The 10,869-nt window shown below is 38.7% G+C and overlaps 1 protein-coding gene across 2 annotated transcripts; it reads right to left on the bottom strand.

Moving 5' to 3' along the window:
• Nucleotides 1-1,374: 1,374 nt before the first annotated feature.
• LOC149022176 (uncharacterized) lies at nt 1,375-8,747 on the bottom strand. 2 transcript variants are annotated; one of them, XM_089150351.1, is made up of 3 exons: nt 8,635-8,747; nt 3,227-4,846; nt 1,375-3,005 (listed from the first exon to the last, which is right to left on the bottom strand). In XM_089150351.1, exon 2 carries the CDS (start codon nt 4,442-4,444, stop codon nt 3,254-3,256), a length of 1,191 nt encoding a protein of 396 aa, XP_089006477.1. In that variant the 5' UTR covers nt 4,445-4,846; nt 8,635-8,747; the 3' UTR covers nt 1,375-3,005; nt 3,227-3,253. The 2 variants fall into 2 exon arrangements, with proteins under 2 accessions (XP_089006477.1, XP_089006476.1); XM_089150350.1 differs by having other exon boundaries at nt 1,375-4,846.
• Nucleotides 8,748-10,869: the final 2,122 nt, after the last annotated feature.

Here is a 10,869-nt window from a genome sequence, read left to right on the forward strand (position 1 = left end):
AGGTGGCATCAAATTCCACTCTGAGATTTGACATCTTTCCTTCACCCAAATCTAGTTATAGGGTTCTCTTGAAACTTTTCCAATCAAATTTCGGCCATTTTCTCCAGTAAACCCACTCCAATGCATACCTTCTAATGGTGGAGAGCCCCACCCAATCGATAATCATAATCAATCTGGTTTACGCAACAAAAGTGTATTAACTCTGCAATCCATTCTTGTGCATCACCTTTGCCAGAAAATATGGACAACCCAGTCTCCATCTATCTTCTCTCGGATCAGAACGTGCTCTGATATCAATTTCATAGGAACCAGCAAATTGAATACAAAAATTAACAAGATTCTATTACTAGAATAACAAAGAACAATCACAATAAAAGATAACCAGTGATAACACTGGTTTTAATGGTGCCAGTCACCCCCTACAGCATTTTCACACAACGCTGCCCTCAGCCAAAGGCTGCTCAAACCTCAATACAATAACTGAAACCACCCATACATGTTTCCCACTTTTTATAATTCCCCCCCCCCCCTACAGCATTCACACAATGCTGCCCTCAGCCAAAGGCTGCCCAAACCTCAATACAATAACTGATACCACCCATGCATGTTTCCCTCTTTCTATAATTCCCCTTTGTTAGTTATGGTAACTCCCCCCTAACTCTGTTTCTTACCCCAGGGCCCTATCAGAAGCTCTTAGAGAACCTCTGCAGTGCGAAATCCAGAACTCCCCAGGTTGTGACGTAGCCCAAAAAGATGGTCCATGCTTAACCTATAGAAGAAGATAGTGTCAAGTTAGACTTTTAAATACCCAATGGGTTATATGGACCATAAGAGTCAAATATTATGAGTTTTCTGTTGTAAGGATTCAATTCTGAAGCCCAAAAATTGGTCAGGAAAGCGTTGACAAGTATGAGGACATTTTGACAATTCATTGGCCCATCCCATCACAAAAACCTAATAGAAACTTCTCTGACAATTTCCTGCTCAAAAGCATCCTTCCATGAAGATATTGTACAAAGATGTGCTAAGTCTAGTGATGTGGTCAAGCATACTACAAATTAACTACAATCACAAAAATAAGAAAACTGGACCAGCTGTGATATACAGCTTCCTGTTTAAACCATAGCAACTTACCTAAATAGAGCACCAAAACATACCACATGCAACACATGTACTTAACAATAAAATGTATCGAGTTACAGCAACACCACAGAATAACTGCCCTCGCCACCAAAAAAATGAAAAGATATAAAGCTACCTAAGCATTTTAGGATTTTGCACTCGAAAAATCCAACTTTGTTCAACCATCCAACTAGTCACCGTCCTCATCAAAAAAAATGAAAAACATAAAAAAAAAAAAAAAAAAAAAAAAAAAAAAGGCCATTTTAACCACACCATGTTGACATGACTGGAAGTTCATGCAACACTAAATAAGTGGTGAAACCACATTATAAACTTGAAATAAGCCAAAAAATATATATATGATATTTCCAATGTCCTTTTTTTGTACACAAATACATTATTTGTATTGCATGGTATGTACGTATTTTCTCATAAGTTGCCACCCATGCAGATAGTTTTTAATAGTGTACATTTTGGTCCTTGAACATGAGCAAATAATGACATTATTTATCCAGAAGAAATATGTGTTCTTTTTCCTCTTATTTATTTTTATTTTTTTATTTATTTTTATTTTTTATAAGGAGAGGGTGGTTCGGTGGATGGTAGAGGGGATATTGGTTCTTGGTCAAGCTGAAGACCTGTTTACGAGAAAGAAAGAAATGGATGAAACTTTTGAAGAAAAAAAAGGGGAGAGAGAGAGAGAGGTTTGAAAAATAAGTCAAAATTCATCTCATTAAGATTACTGCAGCTTAAAAACAGAGAATGGCAGTGGCATATTCGTTTCACAAGTCTTTGAACTGCATACTACTTGTTGACAAATAGATCAAAATTCATCAAGTCAAGACTTCTGTAGCATGAACAGAGAATAGCAGTGGCAATTTACTTTCACAAGCCATAGAAACCTCTACCAATTTGGGAGGGAACAGAGAAAGGGGAATGGGGACAGGACAAGCAGGAAACTGAAGTTACACATAACCCGCCAGTTACCCCAAAAAGGAAATCCAAAATTCTTTCCATTCACCCCCAAACCAGCTTCCATGGACAGCAAAAATGGGGAGTGGAGGTATTGCAAATATAATGAAGTTCTATTCAGCAAAAGCAACAAATTTATGCCAAAAAATTAAGCTAGAATCAGTCTCCAGGCTAAAAGGCTCAAGCTCCCCTCACTTCCCATCTTTTGCAGAAGGGTTAGAGTAAAATTTTCAAGAACTTCACTGCCAAAAGATCTAAGAAATAAATTGCCACTTACCAGTTTGCAAGAACTCCCCCTTCAGCAGAACCTACTGCTACCTCCATTTCCAGTCCCACTGACAACGTTGCGAATGGAATCCACTTTCAAAGTCAATAGGCACAAAGCTCCAGATACCCCCACAGTACATCATGGATTTGCTGCTGCAGCTGTAAGTGCAAAGTGTGAAGTAGCACTAAGCTACTGATCTCGTATGACCACCTAGTGGACTTCTTCAAAGCCATGAACCTGGGTAACATGTCAAATTGCACCCAACTAGAGTCCAATGACAATTCACATGGGCTCGGATCAACAGAATTTTGGGCCCAATACAATAAGATGAAGAATTATGTGAAAGAAAACGAATGCAGATTCAGGTATGAGAGGTTATAGCAGTGGAATTTGGCAACATAGTTCTGCACATCAATCCAAAATATTCCAGTAGAGTCTGGGGATAGAGAAGAACAAACATATGACAATATGAGAATATGATCATGCATAGCTCCCAACCCAACCTGGACACAGATTACCTTAGTTATTGGGGGTTTGTGCATTGGGCAAAGCTGACATTTCCAGGCAGGCAGAACAATCACTGTGGATCAGAATTGTGCTCCATTCCAACCTTCTACAAGCCATATTTGTGTATATTGAGAGTCTTCGATGTCCAAAAAGACAGACAAATTTAAACAGAACAAATAATTTCACAACAGAAACGGAACAAAGCAAACAGATTGGAGAAAGCTACTTGAAGTAGACATCATTACATTACCATGGGTTTACAGAACCATTCCTTAGGATCATTATCCATTAATTTTAGAGATTGTAACAACTTATATACTAGAATCAACTTAATGAATTGAGTTAAAGAATGATAACCTGGTTGGAGTAAAAACAAAAAGAAGTTCAGAATGGGAATTCTCTGATCTTAGCCAGCTTTGAGCCTTCTGCTAACCGCTTAGCACGCTTGACCTGCTTGTAGAATGCCAGAAGAGTCTCAGAGACATCCTCATCATGGCAATTAACATAATTCCCAAGGAATCTCAATTCTGTCATCCTCAATGCTCTCAACAGGGCAGGCCCTTTAATCTGTGGAACCAAACCCATAGCCTTTATTTTCTCTAACAAAAGCACTCGTGGCTTCAACACAGTTTCAAGGTTGGCAAATAATAGAAATGGACGATGAAGAACCATGTTGGCATCAAGCTTCATTGTCCCGAGTACGAAAGTCATGTTCCTCTGGACCTTATCAACAGACAAAGTAAGCACTAGCGGAGAGCGACCAAAAAACTGTATTACCTCATCTTCCGAAATACCAAATTTGGCAAGGTTGGCAAACTTTTCCCGAATTGTCTCAATTCGAGAAACAGCAATGAGAGAAACAACATACTTGTACATTTTTGAGTCTTGGGATACCCCAGTTCTGTGGATGTACTCAAGCTTCTCCTCATCATCAAGCTTGGTTCTGGTAATCAAGGTTGGACGTGAAATAAACAAAGGGATCAAGTCCTTCCTAGCAATGCCAAATCCTTCATAAATGGCAGTTGAACGTTTCAAATGATCAATAAAACTCTCTTTAAGGAGGGATGGATTCCTAAGGATGGCCTTGTAGAGCATCTCCCTTGACCCAAAGAAACCCATAAGGAATTTGATGCGCTCATCAATTCCTGAGTAGATGCGACAACAAATCAATCGTGGCCGGCGACGAACAAGCTTAACTACATCAGAGCTGGTGAAGCCCAAGCCATGAAGGATGTTCAGCTTCACTTGAAGAATTCCAGGCTTGGCTTTCCGTAGCAAAGGTTGGATCATGAAGATCTTTGATATTTCAGAGTCACTGCAGCCATAATTCAGAAGGATTTCAGCAGATGGAGTGTTGTTTAATGGATCCCCAGGTACCAATTGCTCTAAGTTTTTATCAGATGAAGACAAAGCAGAGCAGGACAAAGCTCGTAGGATAAGAGTTAGGGTGGAAGAACTGAAGCCCGAGATGGGGAAGATCGGATGCAAACTGTATCTGAAGAAAGTACGGGCTTTAGGCATCATTTGCAAGTGATTGCAGGAGATTGAGAAGAGCAAGAGGCTCCTACAGCCCATGAGAAAAAGACAGCTTATGGATTATGTACCACACAGTTGAAAGCTATCCGACTCTGAAAGATGGAAACAGGGAGTTGGCTGATTAAGATGGACGGTAACTACTCTCTCAATTCAAACCTGTACTTCTCAAAAAGGGGGAAATTGTTGATTATATTAGAGGTGGTCATTTCCCTCTTCCTGTACTTTCTGGCACTCTTACATCCGCCGTTAGCTTGGTGGAAGTTTGGATTGGAGTTCTGATCTGTATCCTCTCTCAGATGTATTTATACAGCTCTATGGAACTTGGAGAGTGTCAATATTCATCAAAATCAGCATTTCTATAGATTCGGAACAGCCTTTTTTTTACCTTCTCTGGGAGATCGAGATCAAGAGTCTGCCTATTGAAAGACAGACTGACATGCTCTACACAGAAGAAACTGAATGTTAGGAACTACCGTGATCACAGTAGAACTATAAATGGAGATATATTAGACTTATCACCTCCCTTAGCATCTAAATAATTTTATGCAGTTTCACCGAAATAAAAAATAATAATAATAATAACCTTATGCAAAAGCCAAAAATGTAAAATAAAGACTCAAACCTGAAAGATGAAATTTATAGAATGTGCACCTAAGTAACTGCATGTGAGGACCAGGAAGCTGTTATATCCATTAGGTTTACATGGTACAATACTTTTCAAGCTACATCAAGAATTGACTGAATTTGCACTTGCCAACTGAGAAGAATGATTAAACACTGTCCAGCCGCATGTTGAGAGACATTCTTTTTTCCCTTTTTTTTTTTTTTTTTTTGGGGGGGGGGGGGGAGATTTTGGTTCTCAGTCAGTCAGTCAAGCTGAAAATCCATTTACAACAGAGAAAGAAATGGAAGAAACTTTAGAAGGAAAACAGAGACAGAGATTTGAAGAATAGATGAAAATTCATCTCATTAAGACTGCTGCAGCATGAAAACAGAGAATGGCAGTGGCAAATCGCTTTCACAAGCATAACCCCTCATTACTTTTTGAAAAATAGGTCAACATTAATCTAGTTAAGGCAGTCTTTGGTACAGTTTTTGTTGGTACAATTTATACAGCTTATTTTTATTAAGGCTTGAAAAAAATACAAAAACCAAAAAATAGGTTCGGAACTGTTTTTAGTTTTCCATAAAAATGAATTTCAGTTGTTTTTGCGGTCATATTTAAAAACGCACGTCTCTTAACCTTTATAAGTAAGGTTAAAAAGGTAAATTCGTAGTCTTTTATAAGTTTTCCTTATTTTATTCTTTGCTTCTCCTCTTCTTCAATGGATTTTGTCTGCCTTTCTCTAATCGTTAAACTACCTATCATCCTCTCCCTTGCTTCACCAATCCATCACTGCTGGCAACACCAGCACCAACACCACCAACACTGGCAGTAACTGCGGTCCAGTTCTTTTTTTGTCTCTCTGTGCCTTTTGCATTGGCTGGTGGCATGACTCAGGAGGACATGTTGATGGATGAATTGTGGGCCACCTATATGCAGGGCCCAGGAGCTGAAGATGGAGAATACACTAGTTCAGTCTGACTCTTTATGGGCAATTCAGATAATTAAAGGCAACATGACGATGCCATGGCAAATGATGTGCTTACTGGAGGATATCAGAGATCTGTGTGATTCTATTAGGGGTTGTATGTTCCACCACCACTGGGATAGGAATTCCTGTGCTGATTACTTAGCAGGCTTCCTCTGTGGTGGGCCAGTTGCTTATATTTGAGGTTCTGATCTCCCTGTGGATCTCTTGAATCTACTTCTCAGAGATGCCATGGGTCTCCCTAATTTCAGTTTGTACCATTGATTCTTGTTTTCAGAGATCCTGCGATCATACAATGATATCCGTCCCCATCCTAAAGAGCAGGTCTAAAAGTTCGTAACACCATCAACTATGAAACCAACTCAGCTGATCTGTAAGTCATCTGCTACTTAAGCTTATGCATGCCATCATCACGGAGTCATTAATAACAAATAAGTCCCCACCCTTAAAGTAATATTATTGGTAACAACAGAATGAAAATATTATCAACCTTCTAACATTAGCTAATATCTGTTTGATGTATCACAGATCCAGGTGATGGAGTGAATGAGATCCCTATGAGTGTACAATCTCAGGAGATGTCAGGTTTGTCTTCTTCCTGCATCTATAATGACTATGATATCAAAGGTGAGATTTCATAACTGATTTCATGAACTTTTCTGTGTTGCAGGTTAACACCTTTCTACAAGTAAGCAGAGTCAGAAGACTACCTACTGTCCCTCCTTTTACGAAAAAAGAACCCGCATCACAACCATTAATCAAAAATCTGGCTTCCACATTTCATTTGCACCTAATCTTTTTCCCAACTGTCACTGTTTCTTATTTATCCTTAGCCCCTGACATATGTCACGATGCTTCTCTCACATTTGAAGTCCACTTGGATGCATTGCTTTCAGAGGCTAAATCTTTGAGTTCATATGCTCCTATCTTGACGAATTAAAATCTCACACCTTGGACCTAGGTGATAATTTCTTCAAGTTAGCTATTCTTTCTTGTCAGAGAAGAAGCTCATTTGTGTCTTTTATATCCCCCACCAGGACTGCTAGTAACTGTAGGGATCGGGCTAGCAAATTCAGTCCAAACTACACACTGACTGATGCACGTATCCTCCCCTTCTCCTATTGCATTTAACCTGATCTTTTCAGACAATAATTATACCTAGACTGGTTACAACCCTATAGTCTTCTCCGCCTCATTCTACAGGTGCTTTGTGCCTTTATATTCAGGGCTTTTAATACATAAGGTTGATTTAAAGGTATGTGGGGTTAATATTATACTTTTTGGAATTCAACTTATAAACCAGACAAGTCAAGCTATTTTAGATTCCTACAACTTAAATTGCTGAGGTAACGATAAACATATTTTTTCTAATAAAATTTGTTTTATAACTTCAAGTTGTCTGATTATGATGCAAGTCCTTAGTCTCCCTTCTCCCAATTATTTGTTTATTTGATACATCACTTAACTCTCTTTTTTCTGTTGCTGTCAAGTTTCATTGTTCAAGAACTAATTCTCAGGTTCAGAGAGGCTTTGTGCATCACTGTATCAAACTAGCTTGTTGCTTGTGCATGCAGTGATGGGGTTGTCCAACTACTGATACTCTTATATATGCTGGAAGTCTGCAGTATGATGCTAATGAATAGACTGAGGCAACATATGGATCATCATAATAAAACTTCTAAGAAGGGTTTTCAACATGTTTTGGCTCTCCCTGAACCCTGATGCAACGCATTAGCGTGTCAATTGTTGACCCCTAAAGAGCTCGGCAAAGTAGTTTAAAATTTTAGCAATGTCTTGATTGGCTGTCTTTCAGCTTGATTTCATCATTGATCACAAGTAATGTAATTGCTAAGTAATGAAAATTCGTAGTTATTATTTCAAGGTTCCTTTTTTTTTTATATATTTTTTATAAAGGCATTGCCAAAACCAACCTAGGTGATGATTTCTAGTCACTTCCAAATATTTTTGGAAAGAATCTAGAAAATTGTCCAATGTAAGTGATTTGTTTCTTTGGATGAGCACTTGGATTATGTCCGTATGGGGTGCCAGCAATTGATAGAATCATACTTACAGGATTCATATATGTATCTTTTTCAATACAAGTTCAGAAACCTATAAAAAATATGTAAAAAGATATTGCCAACCGTAATTTTTAGTACAAAATCTATTCTATCCATTAGTTACCAAATGGTTTCTGCCTTTTGTGCAAAAGTGGTTTTTAGTACTGATTTTTAAAAAATATGTAAAAACAAAAAATGACAACCATACCAAAGAGAGCCTAAGACTGCCGTAGCATGAAAAGAGAATAGCACTGATAAGATGGAAAAACTGAAGTTAAAAATAACCTGCTAATAACCCAAAAAGGAAATCCAAAATTCTTCCCCATTCACCCTAACCAGCTTTTACCAACAGCAAAGATGGGGGATTGCAGATGAAATGAAGTTCTATTAAGCAAAAGCAAACAAAATTATGCTAAAAATTAAGCGAGTATCAATTATACAAGATAAAAAGTTCAAGCTCCCCTCAGTACCCATCTTTTGCCGAAGCGTTAGAGTTCATTTTTTAATCGAACCCGAAGTGCATGAACAAAAAATCCAATCTTCCAGAAACCAATACAGAAAAAAAATTGCCGCTTACCAGTTGGCATGAATTCTTCCGTTTCTGGTCCTATTGACGACGTCGCGAACTGAATCCACCTTCGAAGTGAAGTTCCAGACACCCTCATAGGAAATGAATTTTTCCTTTTTTTCTTTTTTTCTTCTTTTTTTCGGGGCCAAAATATGGTAGATTGGTTTGCGGATTCAATAGTCTGCCGCCCTAAGGCCAGCCACATGATGAAGGCCACGTGGTACTTTTAAATTGTCAACCTCCGATTTAACACATGCATGAATTACAAGAGAATTTTGTAGAAAAGCGCTTTTTATATATAGGGATAGGGATTTTACATAGGAGAAACCCCGAGGGTTGGCTCAGTTGGCAAAGCCCAACGCTTCCACGTAGGAGGTCAGAGTTCGAATCCCCTCGGAGCCAAGGGCGAAGCCCCGCCTATATTAATTATATAAAAAGCGCATTGAGGATGTAGTTGTGGTGTGCACAAGTTGGCCTGGATGAACCTCATTTCCAAAAAAAAAATGAATTATAGGAGATTTTGTATCTCTGACCTGTACTCACGAGAATTTTTATCAGCTCCTGTTCAATCTAGTGCACCACTTCTGTCACACCCCACCCAGCCGGATCCGGTCATTACCCGAATGCCCGTGGGGGTGATACACCGCAAGATCTAGGTTCAGTGACAAATCCATACAAAACATGATATAGTATAATTAAATGGACAAGAATAAATCAAGTTCAAGTAATAAATTATCATTTTTCGAAATAATGGTTACAGTCATCCATTACTTCAAAATAAAAGGTATAACATCAGAGTTTTGAAAAGAAAGAGAGTAGTTTTATTCGCAGCGGAAAAATAAACTAAACTTGTTTTCTAATGGAATCCAATCCAAAAGAACAATCTTGATACTGGCATGAAGCTCCATGTGCGTCAACTTCTTCTTCGGTCACTCCTTCAAGAAGATATACTAGCAACGAATCCTCCATTTGGAAGAAGTCCTCATAACCTGCAGTATAATCTAATAGAAAAAGACATATAAAAGGAATGAGTTCAACAGAACTCAGTGAGGTCAACTCAACATCATATCACACATTCATTTTCAAGATTCCACACCACACATATAACTTAAATATCAATAATGTAATTAATGACAATGATATGATACGTGAATGATTATGCTCCTAACTCTATCATGAAGTCTCTATGGTAGACACGCATTAAGTCATACACCAGTCTTCTTTGGGCGGTCTCATCACTCTTCCCTCACGGCACTCAAGCACGTCTGTTGGGTTCTCCGCGGTTGTTGTGTAAAGTCCTGTCAAGCCATGGTTGGGGATTAGGTCACCACTCTCTCACATCACCATTGGTATAAGATCTGGCGCGTGTCAAGGATAATCTTAGGCCCAATGCAAAGTCATATGGTCTCGTACTACATATGGTCCGGATATTTCCCCTCACGCCTAGTGCTCTGTTGGTTCAATACCTTCCCACCTATGAATGGAATCCTCAATGGAGGCATCTGTTGGACCCCATTCATTAACCCAGTGGTCATCCACATATAATGGACAGGATGATCTCCATGTCCTCTCACGGGTCATTTCACCGGTCTTGAGCGTCCATGAGCCCTTATCTATTATATGCAACCCTACCTCTCTATGATGATAGTGAGCCTGCTTGACATACGGGACCCGACCACTAACATCACGGGTTAACCGGCTTCAATACCCCCGCCGAAAGGGTAGTAGTACTCATGAGGTCATCTAACCAAACACTTCTAGACATGCCCTAAATATGTAAATTAGTAATCGGGGAAAGAGCCAAGGGCACCATAGGAATGCGTCCCATACCGCCTCCTTTGGTATCCTATGGCGAGAAATGCCCAAAGGGCATTCCCCATTCCCAACTACAATGTAAGCAATCATATAATATCACTAGGGCAATGGGTGAACCCACAACCCTAGTAGAAAATACAAGGTAGAAGAAATAATAATATTTCTCCTCTCATACAATCACATTCCATTTCATAACAACAATAATTGATTTCAAAGCAAGGAGCAACATCAGAAGTAATAATAAACATAAATCATAGCAATTCATATTTAACAAAAGACATAAAATAACCACAAGATAATACTAAAGCAATACAAGATATCAATAATGAAAAGTAACTGACATCATTACACATGTAATATAAAGTTAAGTATATTCCTCACCTTTTACTTTGTTCTTCCTCCAAATCCAAGAATCCACTCCCACAAATT

The sequence above is a fragment of the Hakea prostrata genome, chromosome 3 (genome assembly GCF_041222555.1).
Source record: "Hakea prostrata isolate BN-2017 chromosome 3, UWA_Hpros_2, whole genome shotgun sequence".
Classification (NCBI taxonomy): domain Eukaryota; kingdom Viridiplantae; phylum Streptophyta; class Magnoliopsida; order Proteales; family Proteaceae; genus Hakea; species Hakea prostrata.

What these genes read in the sequence shown, in the direction of transcription:
- LOC149022176 (XM_089150351.1), bottom strand. Translation starts at nt 4,444, where the DNA reads ATGGGCTGTAGGAGCCTCTTGCTCTTCTCAATCTCCTGCAATCACTTG.